Here is a 15939-nt window from a genome sequence, read left to right on the forward strand (position 1 = left end):
GTGGTATTGTCCATCACCTGGGCATAGACACGCGCCCATAGAAATTGTCTCTACTCATGTTGAGGGACAGCTGTCAAAATGTGAAGAGAAAACATTGTATTCATTACGCCTCCTTCTAATGCTGTTTAATAAAACACTTGAATAAAATTGTTGTATTGCTATTTATGCAGCACGTTTCCAAATGAATGCGTGCAGAAGTGTGACAAAGAAGCGCCCGTCGCGTGTCCTATATCCTAGGTGTGCCTTTGTCAGAAGTAGGGGACTGAGTGGTCCTTATAAGATCTTCGATGAAGTAATTGTATTGTTCTATTCTAATCAGAGCGCCAAACACCCCAGGATGAAAGTGCCCATCAATCAGGCATCTGTCTGATATAAACTATAGCCTAGCAGAGGCCATACCATCTGTTTTTAAAATAAAAGTAGGGTTGCCCTCATTAAGTCGTGACCTGGTTTTGAGGACACGCTTATGTCTAAACAAATCAGGGGACGCTGCCGTCCCCTCATCAGGACGCGGTGTGGCTGTAGCTGGTTGCACCGAAACTTCAGTCAAAGAAATCAAGATGTGTCATTTAAGTACACGCCAGTAAATTGTCAAAATTGCGCCAAAACTTGACATCATTAAAGGTTGGGCATATTTAAAAAAAAACATCTGCCACGGAGATGCCTTTGAGATTTCAAATAAAAAGGGCGAAATGCAACGACCAAATCATCAGTTCATCTGAACGAAGGACAAGAGCAGAGCGACACGTGTTTACCGATTTCAAGTTCAACAAATTTACCGTGTTCTTCCGTTGATCGAAATTCAAGGAGTTTGTTGAAATCAACATCGGGGGATAAAATGTCAAGCAAGAAAGGTAAGAGCGCATTTTGATACATTTTGCTTCGCTTTGTATTGAGTGCGTGTCGATTACCGTTCAACACCTGTGCTTGGTGGAAAAAACCTAATGATTCTAAAGTGTGATCGTATACATAGTATATGGTCTGCGGACTGTATTATAGTCATGTTGAACCATGCGGTCATTCATTAGTCAAAATGATGTCTCAAAGCGTGCATCGCTGCCGCGCGTCTGTATGGCTGTCTATTGCCTTGGCGCTTTTCATGGTGGAATGTGTATTGCTTTTTGTATACGCGTCTTATATGAAGAAAACAAAATGTCCTGTTGACAGGCTTATATCACAGTCCGATTTAAATGTAACGGTATTGTACCCTGATGAAGTCGGTGGTCGTTTACCAAACTTCCCAAACTGTACGATGAACGTATCATTAGGAAATGAGATTTATTTGCACGTTTGCTACTATCAAAATGTGCAGGTGGTAGATATTCGGAAATTCATAGAGCAGAGAGCGCAATTTATCGGTATTGGGCTTATGAAACAAAATTGGTACGCTCTAAGAGAGAGAATGGCTGAAATATCGGAATATCTGCATGATTGATGAGTGTCATTGAGACAATATTTTTAGATAAAAGTAAACCCATGTGCATTATATGTCATTTGATGTCAGACGAGCATCATGAACGGTCTACCAGTATCTGTTAGGGCATCGTTAAATTTTGTTCTACACGAACAATTTACACCCCGTGGTAAAGAACCAGTGGATAGTGTTTTTGTAGTGGGTCAGGATGTGTACGATGAGTTGGTTGCTCAAAATGAAAACGTCAAAATCATCTCTCTTGGCAATATAATGATTGGGGGGAATCTTTTCTGTCTGAATCGCAGTATACCGATGAAACAGAAATATGGGCCATTTGAGATGTCTGAAATTTTCACAATGGAGCGATGCACGGTGTGGGAGCCTGTTGAATGCATGGAATATCTTGCAAAATTTTCGGATATTCTAGCGTTATCTAGGCCGGAAGGTTGGGAACTGCAGCAAAACGGAAAAGTTGTATTGCAACGATTTCCCCCTGATTATGTGCGAAAATCACTCGAATTTGCATTTTCATCCTACAAACCTGAATTGGAATTGTGCGATGGTGTCATCGTGGTTCCTGGCACAATTTCGCGTGAAGAAAGTACTGATGATCCACGTGTTACAGTTATCGAAAGAGATACATTGCACATCGTTAAAATCGAAATAGCTCCTAAACACTGGTTCATTTTGCAAAGCTGTCGCTCAGCATATTATGAAAATGACAGTAACTATTATCTGGCATTTAAGGATGCAATGCAATAAAGGTGAACGTTTGAACGAGTCGGAACACTGAATTGATGGATGCTACTGTATACCTGTAAAAAGCATACTTAATAAATTGTCAATGGTGAATGCACGTCAGCGTCTAAGTCCTTTAAAGTATAGAAGGGTAAGTTTATATTGTTTTGTTCAGACTGCCAGTAGATGTCCGATATCGGGTTAGCGTTTACTAAAGACGTGCTACTTTTTTTATTTTTCAGTAAACAGCAGTTGTATAATGGAAAAAAATAGTGACAGAGACGCCGAAACACACCGCAGTTACGCCGACGTGGTGTCTGAAAAGAAGCATCCGTGTATCGGTGAGTTGTTTGACAGGCTTGTTTCCGTCAAATCCGCGCAATTCTCTGTTTGAAAACAAATCATGTCATTTATATTAGCTTTTTTATACATGTCTCAGAATGTAACATAACCACAATTTTTATTTATTTGACAGTCATCAACGACTCAGACGATGAATTCGCAGACTCACCCACATGGACGATAGTAGAAAATCGCAAAAGGAAAAGACACTCGCGTAAGTCTCATTTCCATCAAAAACCGATAATTGTCGATGCGCCTCCATATTATCGCTTTTGCATGCAACGTTTTTACGCCGAAAACATAACGGAACGCATGTTTTCTTCAACAGGTCTGTCCCTGAAGAAAAGGCAGAAGAAGGCGGATGTCACACCTAAAGCGTCAGTCGCAGCATCTGTGAAAGGTACGTATACGTCTGTGTGGATTTCGTGATCATTTTTGATTCAATGCAGCATAATATTTACGAACCATATTTGAAAGAGACACACTTTTAATCACACTGCGTTTTGTGTGTTTTCAGTGGAAGACAAACGGCCAGTGAAAATTGGGAAAGCGACATGGAAGACGCTGCGACACGCACCCCCGTCTCCTGTAAAGAAGACAAGTAAGTTTCTGCAGTTAGTTGAAAATTGCGAATTTCTCTGTTAAATGTGCGCCATTACACATAATTTACTGTTATTTGATCTTTTATGTCGATTGTAAATCAGGGTATCTTTTCCTGTGATTGTAGAAACATCTGCTGAGACACTCAGAACTGCAAGTGCAACAACATCAACAGCTGCAAGGGCATCACCAATAGGTGGGACAACACCAGCAGTGCCATCTCACAACAATGATGATCATCCGATTGAAGGTGCGTAGCGTAACATGTGACATATTATCAAAAGCAGTTACCAAAAACGTATTGAGTGCTGGTGTTTTAGCAAGCATCTCATTTTTGTTCTGCTGAGAACAAAGCATGTCCATGAGATGTTGCGCTTATATAAAACGTAGTTTGTCTCAGTCATATATGCGTATGCGTATACGCATATATATATATATATATATATATATATATTTCTTCTTTTTCTACAGGGGTGTCCCGCAATAAGACGGATCGTTTGATCGAAACACTGAATTCCATCATGGCAGAACGGATGCAACGGGGAAAATATGGACTACCGCGTGAAATGACGGAGCCACACGAATTCAGGGCAATGGAAAGGGTAGTTAAACCGTTTTATATAACAATAAATACATGTACATGTAGACGTAGGCCTAACAATGCTGGTGATGATGATGATGAACCCAGAATCCCACCATCACAAATACCGGGTTCGCACCAAGCGCCTGCTGTTGTTGATGCATCTGCTGTTGTTTCCGTTGTTGATGAACCGTATGAAATTCCGGATTTCCTACTGGAGACAATTTCTCCGCCTGGTTCTCCGCTCCGTAGAGTATCTCAAGGAGACCAGGACACATCCATACAGGTCCCACTGATTGATGCGCATCAGCAACAACAGCAACAGGTGGACGCGAACTCGGTCGAGTGTTGCACGCCCCCTGTAAATCCGATTGCTGGTTTACCTGTGACAGACGATTCTGCAACCAGTTCAGAATTGCTTGAATTATTGTCGGGCGGGTTTGAAATGCTAATGGAAACGTGTGACACAGATGCACCACTAGTTGATCTATTGCATGGGGCACACGATTCTGTTGGGCATTCAGGACCTCCCGATGATGTATTGTCAACGCTGTTCAGCTCAACAGAGGTTTTGTCTGGCACAGGTGAACGTGTGCTGCAATCGGATAAATCTCCGACAGAGCCAACTGCTCCTCTTGCTATCTCGACAACGGGGACTGATGAAAATCAATCAAATAGGCGCCTCTGTGAGAATATGCAATGGGCGACGCATATGATCGAAGAGCTCGCAAACGGTCAGCGTTTCCTTGAGCCGCTCCCGAGTAAGCAAAGTATAATTCTAGACGCAGTTATAGAGCGGGCGAAACCTTTGCATACACTGGAGCGGCAAACCAACGATGTTTATCACAGTTCTCAACAGGCAACTACGTCAGCCGCTTACGTGATTCCACCTAGTAAGAGGCCAGTTGATTTTCATGCTGGAATAAAGCAAGGGGTACGAAGTAGAGTGGAAGGTAACCGCCCGATTCTTAGGAGTCTACTTTCAGAGGGAAATATACCTGTACATTCAGATGTCGGAGATCGGTACGGTAAGGGCAACATTGCACAAAAACCTCTAAAAGTGCAAAATGTTCCTGAACGTACCATTGTACACCAGTCTTTTTTAGGGGTGGGTCCACACAAACAAAAAGTAACCTAACAGGTGTGCAGACTGGTGGTAACAGGGTTGTTGCGGGCAACGCTCGAAGTGTTGGTGATACGTTTGATGATGATGATGATGATGATGATGATGATAATGATGATGATGATAATGATGAAGAAGGAACACCGTCCATTGATAATGAGTCTGACTCTGATGGGGATGCGGAACGTGAACCAGCGTTTCGTGTCTTAAGCGTTGGTGAAACATACGTTCGAAAATATAAACAAAACGCCATAGAAATGAAAATTAGCGTTGATGGTTTGGAAAAAAGTACTTCATACAATGATGTACTTTTCCATCTGTCCAATGTCTTTTCGGAACTTTTGGCCACACTTATGCGGAACGTCGATTCTCAAGACAGAGTCAGACTTATTGTGTCGGGGGAGGGTCTGCGTCATATCAGTATACCGTTCATAGCCCCTGATCAGATGACCGTAGAGAGGATTTTAACACACTTGGAAAGGGTCACACAGTCAAATGATACGTGGCTTTTTAAAGGGGTATTTCACGTGAGTTTCATACATGTTAGGTTGCCGATCGGTGGTCAGTACGCCAGGGGTATTGCATGTCCTGAAAAAAGGGTGAAAGACAAAGCTACTTTTGTCGAAATAAAAAACAAAGACAATCTTTGCCTGGCACGTGCAATAGTGACGGCAAGAGCACGTGTGTTAAACGACCCGAACTATGAAGGCATCCAAAAAGGTTACATCAAGCACCAACTCCGATTAGCTTCCGAGCTTCACGAAAAAGCAGGGGTGCCCCAGAAAAAATGCGGGATTCCAGAGATGCGAAAATTTCAGGCATATCTGGCTCCAGATTTTCAACTAGTGGTATTTTCTACGCATACTATGAACGGTGTATGTTATAAGGGGCCGCCTGCACAACATCGCTTGAATATCTATCATTACGGTGAACACTATGCCCCTATTATGACTATGACCGGTTTCTTAGAAAAAGCTTATTTTTGCCCTCATTGTGATATAGGTTTCAAGAATTACAAAACACATATTTGCGACAAAACTTGTGCCTGTTGTAAAAACGATGAGGATTGTCCCATCGTTAAGTGGCGAAACTGTACCGATTGTCTACGGGTCTTCAAAAGTAATACGTGTTTTGACAGACACCTTGTCAAAAACCGAAACGATAAGAGTGTGTGCGATATTTTCAAAAAATGTAAAACATGCGCTAAGTGTTACGAAGTGCGGCGCGGAAAGCATACATGCTACATGTCTTTTTGCCATATTTGCGGGTTGAACAGGCCTTTCGCACACGACTGCTATATAAAGAAAACTGTGATAAAGAAAAGGGATCCTGGTGACCCCTTAGAATTTATGAAGTTTGTATTCTACGATTTTGAGTCAACACAGGAGAAGATACTGGCTGATGGTTCAAAAGAGCACGTGCCCAATCTGTGTGTTGCACAGCGTTGCTGTCTTTTTTGTGGGAGGGAACAAAGCGCTGAAAATGATGACGACTTGAGCTGTATTGTGTGCGGTGACAGACGTGATGAATGCGTCTTCAAGGGGGCGGATACCGTGACGGAATTTTGTGAATGGTTATTCAACGGCGAAAATATGGGTCGAGTGGCAATCGCTCACAACAACAGGGGTTACGATGCTTTCTTCATCATACAGTATCTTCATCGTGTTGGTATTAAGCCCACAAACGTAATACAGGTGGGACAGAAGTATCTTTCATTCGAAGCGTGCGGTATAAAATTCCTGGATTCATTGAGTTATTTGACAATGCCGCTGAGTGCATTTCCGAAAACGTTTAATCTGAAAGAGTGTCGAAAGGGGTGGTTTCCCCATCACTTTAATACAGCAGAAAATCAAAATTATGTCGGGGAGATACCCGACATGAAGTACTTTGACCCTGAGAGCATGTCTGTTGACGGTAGAAAGGAATTTATGTTGTGGTACGAAAATCAAAAAGGAAAAGATTACAACATGTTCGAGGAGCTTCTTGCATACTGTAAAAGTGACGTTACGATTCTCCGTCGCTGTTGCGTCTTATTCGCTCTGGCTTTTGAAAGCATTCTAAAGGTTAATCCCTTTGAGAAAAGTGCAACCATGGCTTCAGCATGCAGTCGTGTGTACCGTCAAAACTTTATGAAGCCCAACACCATTGGCGTACTACCGCCATACGGCTATACATGCGACAAACAGTCTGCTATAGGTGTCAAGTGGTTGGAATGGTTGATGCGAAAAAACCCAAATCTCTTTATACAACATGCGCAGAACGGGGGCGAAAAGGCGATTGCGAATTACAAAGTAGATGGGTGGGATGAGCGGAATAACGTTGTCTATTCTTTCGACGGGTGTTACTTTCATGGTTGCGAAGTCTGCTTTCCAAATGGAGACACTATGAATCAACGTACAGGTTCCACTATGGGTGAACTGCGCGAACGCACTGCGTTTCGGCGTACTTTCTTGAAAGACCGCGGACACACTGTCATTTCCAAGCGCGAGTGCGAGTTCAGAGCGGAAATTAAGGCAGATCCCGAACTGGCAGCATTTGCAAAAGATCTGAACATCTCCGAGCCTCTGAACCCCCGAGAAGCCTTTTTCGGGGGAAGAACGAACGCTGTGAAACTCTATCACAAATGCAATGAAAACGAAAGCATCAAATATGTCGACTTTACATCGCTTTATCCGTATGTCAATAAATATAAACATTATCCTCTAGGACACCCTGTGGTGTACCGGGGTGAAAATCTGCAAAAGGTTGACGACCCACTGAAGTGCGAAGGTCTTATCAAATGTAAAGTATTACCGCCAAAGCAATTGTATTTTCCTGTTTTACCCCAGAGGACGGGTAACAAGTTGAAGTTTTCTCTTTGTGCGAAGTGTGCGGAGACGACGTCTAAAACGTGTGACCATTCAGACGATGAGCGCGCTCTGATAGGGACATGGGTTATATTTGAAGTCAGAAAAGCGGTTGAAAAGGGCTATCGTCTGGTGAAAACATACGAAATTTGGGATTTCGAGCAAACAACACAATATGATTTTGAGAAGAAAGAGGGAGGCCTATTTACGAGTTTCATTAATACTTTTCTAAAGCAGAAGCAAGAAGCTAGCGGTTGGCCCGATTGGTGTGAGACCGAAGAAGACAAAAAGAAGTACATCGATGATTACGCGCAGCACGAGGGGATCACTTTAGACCGTCACAATATCAAATATAACGCAGGTATGCGCAGTACCTACAAGGCGGGGATATGTGCGTTGTGGGGAAAATTTGGGCAACGAAATAACTTTCTAAAAACATTATATACGGATAGTCCAGAGGTTTATATCAATAAATTGACCGACGATAGCATTGAAGTAACAGATTCTCAATTAGTGAACGAAGAATTCGTTCTTTTGAAATACCGTGAGAAGACTGAATTCATAGAAGCGTGTCCTTACACAAATTGTGTTATTGCAGCTTACACAACTGCACATGCGCGGCTGAAATTGTATGAGGAGTTGGAAAAACTTGATCAACAAGTATTATATTTTGACACTGATAGTATTATATACGTGTACGACAAAACAAACAAAAAACACTTCAACCCACCCCTAGGTGACTATCTGGGGGATTTCAAGGATGAGTTGAACGGCGCATCCATTGAAGAGTTTGTTTCAGGGGGTCCAAAAAACTATGGGTATCGCATCAAAGAGAGTCAAGAGACTGTGTGCAAAGTCCGAGGGTTCACCCTGAACTATGGTAATAGTCAGAAAATCAATTTCGAAACCATGAGATGTTTGGTACAAAACCTGAATTTTTCCGACACCATTTCGGTCGAAAATCCTTACAAAATTCGGCGACGTAAGGATTTCAAAATTACAACAGTTCGAGAGGTGAAAAAGTACGGCTTAGTATACGACAAGCGTTACCTGACAGACGATTTCTTTACATTGCCTTTTGGCTATTAGCTATTATGGCCTCTCTCTCTCTCTCTCTCTCTCTTTCTCTCCCTCTCTCTCTCTCTCTCACACGTGTATTATTTCACCATAGTGAAGTTTACGCGCTCCTTGAGCGCTATCATCATCATTGTACATCTGTTATAATTATAATAATTATTATTATTATTATTATAAACATCATTGACCTGTATCGTGCTTACATATATGTCATTTTATAAGGGATGTTATTGTAAAATTAATTGCCAGTGTCATTTTGAGTCAACATGAAACATCGTTATCATCTCCGTCATCATCGGCATCAGCACTGCAGACAACTCCATTCATGCCTGAGATATTAGTTTTTCTATTATGGTTTCTGCGCCAGAAAACATGTATAATACGTTGATAGCACTATTACAGAATGTATCACCATCTTTATCACAGACATTCACGGTACAATAGATCATTGTCTGTTTTTGCTCTAGACAGTTGCACTTTAGCCTATAAAAAGTATTTTAATATTCCCTTCATCATCAGCATCATCATCACCGTCATTTCATTTCGATTACCCTTTCCAGACGTATTCGCTGCCTGGATGTATATATATTATTAAATGTACATAACCTGTAAATAAAATTCTCTGTATGACATGATAATGTAATTTAACATGCGTGTACAACCATTAGATAGTATGCGTAAACGTTTCATTAATAAAATGTGTATAAAACAGTATTTTTTTGTTGAATCACTCATTATATTAGTCGAGATCTCAGTATGCATATTTCAAGCGGAGCCCTTCTCTTGAAACATCCATTCACATGTCTCGTGGCAGGACCGACTATGTGTGGAAAGTCTGTCTTTGTGCATAGATTGATAGACAATGCTGTGTCTACTATTGAGCCGCCGCCTGAAAGGATCGTTTGGTGCTACGGCGGCGAATGGCAGGAGACATTTACAGCATTTCCAAATGTAGAGTTCGTCTCGGGTCTGAATTTTTCTCAAAATCATTCTGCAGACAGGCGAACGTTGCTCGTTATCGACGATTTGATGTGTGAAACTGACGAGAAAGTCACTAAAATATTCACAAGAGGTTGTCACCATCAAAATATGAGTGTGGTTTATATTGTTCAAAATTTATTTCACAAAGGCAGAGAGCAACGCACTATAAGCCTCAATTCGAATTATCTTGTGCTATTCAAAAATCCAAGAGACGTGTCCCAGATTACGCATTTGGCTAAGCAAATCTCTCCTGGAAATACAAAGGCCGTGCGCGAAGCTTTCAATGATGCCACGCGCCAGCCTTTTGGATATCTATTCTTAGATTTCAAGGCAGCAACACCCGACGATTTACGCTTAAGGACCAATATCTTTCCTGGCGAGAATCAAATTGTATACTTAACAAAATGACAATCCAAGCGTGTAACATTCGGCACGTGTTGGCAGGTGACGTAGCATCAATTCAATATGGCAAAATATCACATAAAACATTATGTACATCAACTGAAGGCTTTGAAGGCAGCCCAGGCTAAGAAGAGACGTAAAATTCTTCAGACAGCCGATAAAGGCCTCCTTAATGCCGTGGGAGAGTCGGCGAGCAACTGTTTAAAAGGGAACGTACCCCTCAATCGAAATCAGTTCAAATGTCTGAAGAAACACAAGCACTCTCTGCGTAAATTAGCTTGCAAGAAGACGTCGTTAAGAGAGCGTAAACGGATCATTCAAAAGGGTGGCTTTTTAGGAGCATTGCTAGGACCTGTGATCAAAGCCATCGGAAGTATTTTTGGCGTTTAATTACTTGTTATAGCGATCGTTATAAAAATATTCAACAGATATGAGTCAGATGCGAAAAATGTCGCTTATACCACACGAAATGGTTGAAAAATATCTGTATCAACAACGCCACAAAGAAGACATCAAGCCACATGCACACAGTGCGATGGGTATTGATCAAGAAATGCAAGAAATACTGTCCTCAACATCTATGAGTGATTACGATAAGGCAATAGCCTACTCACAATTGCTGCGCAAATATTTGGGAACGATACATTCGGCGTCTTTAGATTTAAACGCCCCTGCACCGAAAGTTCAACAACGTCAAGAAATACAGCCGGCTCCAGTTGCTAGTACACACCCTGTAATAGCAACCGCAAAGGCACAACCTGTTGATACAGCGACAGTGAGTCAAACGGATGTCAAAACACCTGTACAACAGGCACCTCTTTCGACTAATGTGATATTGCAGCAAGTACCCGGCTACTCGAAAGCAAAAGCGAAAAAGTTGGTTAAAGCACTGACGGACGATCCAAATTTTAACTGGAATGAAAGAGGCGAGATTTCAATAAACGGCGACGCCGTCAAAGGGAGTAATATTAAGACTGTCGTACATAATGCTTCTTCTAATGCACGACAGACGTTCACACCGGCCGGCGTTGATTCTGTCCTGTCCTATTTAAACGGGAAGGGTGTGATATCCGGTAACATGGTAACCAGCAGAGAGTGGAAAAAAAGACTTGGCCTCAGAGACAGTCCGAAAGCAAGCGCTAATAAAACACCAACGTCCGAGCGGAGAAATCCATTAGCTTCTTGGAACTCTCCACTGACATCTCACATCCAGGGTTCTCCAATATTCGATACACCCTCTTCACGACGAAAACATGGCAAAAAAAAACCTCCAAAAAACGAGGACTGGGAACAATGGTACTAGTAAGAAAACAGACAGATTATTGAAAAGGTCTTATTATGACCCTGGGCATGCAGGTAGTTTTGGCGGTATAGGCGCCTTAAAGCGTGCAGTCGGTAGCAAGGTATCGACCGGCGCGATCAAAAAATGGTTAAGAACTCAAGACACATACACGCTCCACAAGCCAATCAGACGTCGTTTCAAACGAAGACGTATTGTTGTCGCAGACATTGACGAACAATGGGAAGCAGATCTCGTCGATATGTCTAAACTATCAAAATGTAATACAAACTTCAAATATCTCCTCACTGTGATCGATACATTGTCCAAATACGCATGGGTTGTTCCTTTACGTACGAAGACCGGTGAAGAACAGGTGTCCGCATTCGCTAAAATCTTTGCAAAGTCGAAACGAAAACCTGCAAGCCTGCGGACCGATAAAGGCGGCGAATTTTTAGGGAAGCGGTTTCAAGCCTACCTTAAAAAAGAAAATATTCATTTCTTTACATCGAATAACGAGGTCAAAGCAGCTATAGTTGAACGCTTTAATCGCAGTTTGAAATCGCGCATGTTTCGATACCTGACTGAGGCGAATACAGTTTCATACATGCCTGTTCTTCAAAAACTTGTGGATTCATACAACAATACATGGCATAGAAGCATAAAGAGAAAACCCAGCGAGGTGACGGCTGTTAATGCGCCGGATGTATGGCATACGCTCTATTCAAGAGAAGACATGTGTTTGAACGATATCAAATTTAAATTTAATGTTGGAGACCACGTTAGAATCGGTAAGACAAAAATGTTATTCGAAAAATCCTATTTACCTAACTGGTCAACCGAAATCTTCACTATAAAAAGGCGTATTAAAGCACGCCCTCCCGTGTATACAGTTCAGGACGTGCAGGGTGAAAAAATTCAAGGCACTTTCTACGAAAAGGAATTGCAGAAGGTGCTTGTAAGACCTGAAAAAACCTATAAAATCGAACGAATACTTGCAGAACGGGGTGGGGGTCGAACCAAAGAATACCTTGTTAAATGGGACGGTTACCCCTCTAAGTTCAACAGTTGGGTGTGTAAGGCGAACGTTCAACGCCTGTAATCACGTCTATGTGTGCCTACACGTTTGGTATATCATTACACACAGCACGGCAATGTCACCTAGAGCAGAAAAGAATGACGGAGATGTTAGCGATTCGAGCGCGCCCCAACCAAAGAATTGGAAACTATTCGGGCATAATGTTCCGAAACCAGAGATAATTTTTTTCGCTCAAGTTATCATTATTTACATTGTGATTATCACAGCCCTCATTAATATAGCTATTGCCAACGGTGAGAGTACTGTGTGGATCTCTCTCCTGTGCAGCTGTTTAGGCTACCTGCTACCGAATCCTACGTTACCCGAACATACGTCTGCATTAGCCAAGACACGTTTTCCCAATTAAGGAGATATGACCGCTTTTAATGAACATTTCTATGTGTCTTTGCCGTGCAATAGTTCGCTGAAGTTCTTTCCCGATAATACAATAGGCCATTACATCACCAAACTCAACACGCCTATCGATCTTGACTCTGCTGAAAACTGGGAGGTCGGTCTGGCGGAGGTTCAATATCCGCACTCCTGGAGCAATATCAACGCACCCGATAATGTTTTTCATATCTATATACCAAGCAGCGATGATCCCGACCCTGAAACTGGCCAGATACCGTTTGCTTGGAAACCGTGTACGCTGCCAGTCGGACACTATTCCGACATAGCTAAGTTAATACTGCTTGTTAATGAACAAATTAAAAAAACACTTGATGCAGGTGTTGAACAGGATCATCGTTTTTTTCTCGAATACACCGATTCCACAGAGAAGGTGTCATTTATCATGCCTCGTGAAAGAGCGATGTCCATGACAAAACCTCTTACGCGCATGTTAGGCTACAATCAAGACAGCATTACTATTACAGGGAATACAACTGCTCCTTTTAAAACGGAATTGCACGGTGATTTTCACAGTTTATACATATATAGCGATGTACTTCAATATCAACTCGTTGGTGACGTATTAACCCCCTTACTCCGTGCAATAGCCACTGAAGGTAAGCAGGGTGATACTATTAGAAAATCGTTTCAAAATATTCACTATTTCCCTGTTAGCAAATCTACATATGGCACCCTCGAAATCGATATAAGGACAGACCTCGGAGATCCTGTACCATTTGAGAAAGGACGCGTTGACATTGTACTTCACTTCCGACGTAAAAAACAATGAGAAAAGTGTACGTTTGCGATCCTCGCTGCTATGACGCCCACTATACGCAAAAAGGCGGTGGGAGCTTTCCTGTTTTTATTGGGTCTCGCGTTCAAAAAGGGCACGGTATAGGGGGCCTGTTTTCGGGTTTGGCAAAAATGGCTATCCCACTGCTGAAATCGGCGGCAAAAACCGCGGGAAAATCGTTGCTGCAATCGGGGGCTCAATTTGCGGGCGATTTGCTCAAGGGAAGAAATATCAAAGAAGCTGCCAAAGAAAGGGCTATTGAAGCTGGCAAGAATATAGGGAGAAACGTGCTTTCTTCCGTTAGGGATTTGTCCCAAGAAAGGCTAGCGGTTCGAATAAAAAGCGGAAAGAGGCAACGCCTCTCACCAGTCTCAGACGGGCCAAGCGGCGGCGAGCATCTAAAACAAAGACAGCATCTGATATCTTCGGCTAACTAACTTACACGTCAAAATGATGCAAGTTGGCTCCTGTGAATGCACAAACAATGATCTTGAATTGTTTTCCTTACCTCCAACGCTTACAAGCATTGAAAAGTCGCAGCACATCGAATATTTACCCCTAGGATCGCTTACCGATGATACGCCTATCGAATTTTTTGTCTCTAATCGCGGTGATGAATACATTGATTTGGCCAAGACGTATCTTTATCTCGAACTCAAAGTTACCAAGGCTGATGGTACTGATCTGGAAGAAAATGCAAAGGTTGGGCCTGTCAACAATCTGCTGCACACCTTATTCAGTCAGATTGATTTATCATTAAACGGGCAATTGGTCACATCTGCTAATAACACATACCCGTATAGGGCATACATTGAAACGTTACTGTCCTACGGCGAAGAAGCCAAGAAAAGTCAACTTCAGGCTGGTCTATGGTATGCTGACGAGCCCGGTAAATTTGAAAAGGTCGATCCTACAGCAGCTGACACTAACAGCGGCTTCAAAACAAGGGCCAAATTTATCGCCAAAAGCAGACAACTTGATTTGTTTGGCAGATTGCATCTTGATTTGTGCCATCAAAATCGTTACTTACTCAATGGGGTAGACATGAAAATAAGATTGAATCGCACGAAAAACACATTCTTTCTCATGTCAGATCTCGGCACTGAGGTCACTAAGATTACGAAAGCCATCCTTTTAGTGCAGCATGTTAAACCCAACCCGGCTGTCTTAACAGCACATGCTAAAGCTCTAAACACTACAAATGCAAGGTATCCCATACGAAGGGTCGAAGTAAAGACATTTTCGGTCAACACGGGCACACAAACTATCACTAGAGACAACGTGTTTTTGGGGCAAGTTCCTAGGAGAGTGATTGTTTTCATGACCGAAAATGCTGCTCAGGTGGGCGCAAAGAATAAAAACCCATTCAATCTGAAGCACAATGATCTCAATTTCATCAGCATCGAGGCGAATAGCAGGACATATCCAGCACAGCCACTGACCCCTGCTTTTGGCACTAAGAACAATTATATCAAATCATACATGACCATGTTCAGCGAAACCGGGAAGATTCACGATGACAACGGCAACGACATCACACGTGAAAGCTACAGAAAAGGTTACACTCTCTGGGTATTTGATCTGACGCCCGATAGGGAGGACGGCAATCACGTTAACCTCGTTAAGGAAGGAAATCTCCGCTTAGATCTGAAATTCGCTGAAGCCTTGACAGAAACTATGTCCGTTTTCGTTTATGCGGAATTCGATAACGTCATAGAAATTGATAGGGCCAGAAACATCATCAAGGATTTCCAATGAATACCCTTGAATTAGAATATCTGGCGACTACCCATCCGAAATTGAAGAAACAATTCAAAGGTGTTTATGCCCTGGATCAGTTACCTAAACGCGTTGACACCTATCCAGCTGCATACATAGTCAACACACATCCCATGCGAAAAGAAGGGGAGCATTGGGTGTGTGTGCAAATCGACGGTAAACACAGAGGCATCTTTTTTGACTCATACGGTTTGCCACCCAGAGATAAACACATCACAAGGTTTATACAGAGAAATACAGCTGTGTGGACCTACTCTAGTAAAGTTTTGCAATATCCATTTTCGCTGTTTTGCGGCCAGTATTGTCTTTATTTCTTAGTAAAAAGAGCTCAGAATCACTCCCTCGAGAGCATTTTAGCGGGTTTCAATCACAACAACGATGACCTTGAACTCAATGATAAGAAAATAGGTCAGTATCTCAAACGCACCTTTGCATATCATCAAGCTAAATAGCCCTGTAACCAATCAAACACGTGAAAACACATCAACTCTGGCATAAAAGAACCGTGTCC

At 42.3% G+C, this 15939-nt stretch overlaps 4 protein-coding genes across 8 annotated transcripts in view; all 4 read left to right on the forward strand.

Moving 5' to 3' along the window:
* LOC135498237 (uncharacterized) overlaps window positions 1–15939 on the forward strand; it is a 66888-nt gene that overhangs the window by 23827 nt on the left and 27122 nt on the right. The window lies entirely within an intron of this gene.
* Window positions 1111–6835, forward strand: LOC135498014 (uncharacterized). The gene is made up of 6 exons (XM_064788124.1): window positions 1111–2493; window positions 2628–2708; window positions 2823–2894; window positions 3012–3095; window positions 3222–3344; window positions 3566–6835. The coding sequence occupies exons 1-6, from the start codon at window positions 2412–2414 to the stop codon at window positions 4810–4812; spliced, it is 1689 nt and encodes a 562-aa protein (XP_064644194.1). The 5' UTR covers window positions 1111–2411; the 3' UTR covers window positions 4813–6835.
* LOC135498397 (uncharacterized) lies at window positions 6675–8732 on the forward strand. Its single transcript, XM_064788654.1, has one exon. The coding sequence runs from the start codon at window positions 6675–6677 to the stop codon at window positions 8730–8732; it is 2058 nt and encodes a 685-aa protein (XP_064644724.1).
* Window positions 14100–15407, forward strand: LOC135498400 (uncharacterized protein F54H12.2-like). Its single transcript, XM_064788656.1, has one exon. It carries the CDS (start codon window positions 14100–14102, stop codon window positions 15405–15407), a length of 1308 nt encoding a protein of 435 aa, XP_064644726.1.

The sequence above is a fragment of the Lineus longissimus genome, chromosome 13 (assembly GCF_910592395.1).
Source record: "Lineus longissimus chromosome 13, tnLinLong1.2, whole genome shotgun sequence".
NCBI classification, from domain to species: domain Eukaryota; kingdom Metazoa; phylum Nemertea; class Pilidiophora; order Heteronemertea; family Lineidae; genus Lineus; species Lineus longissimus.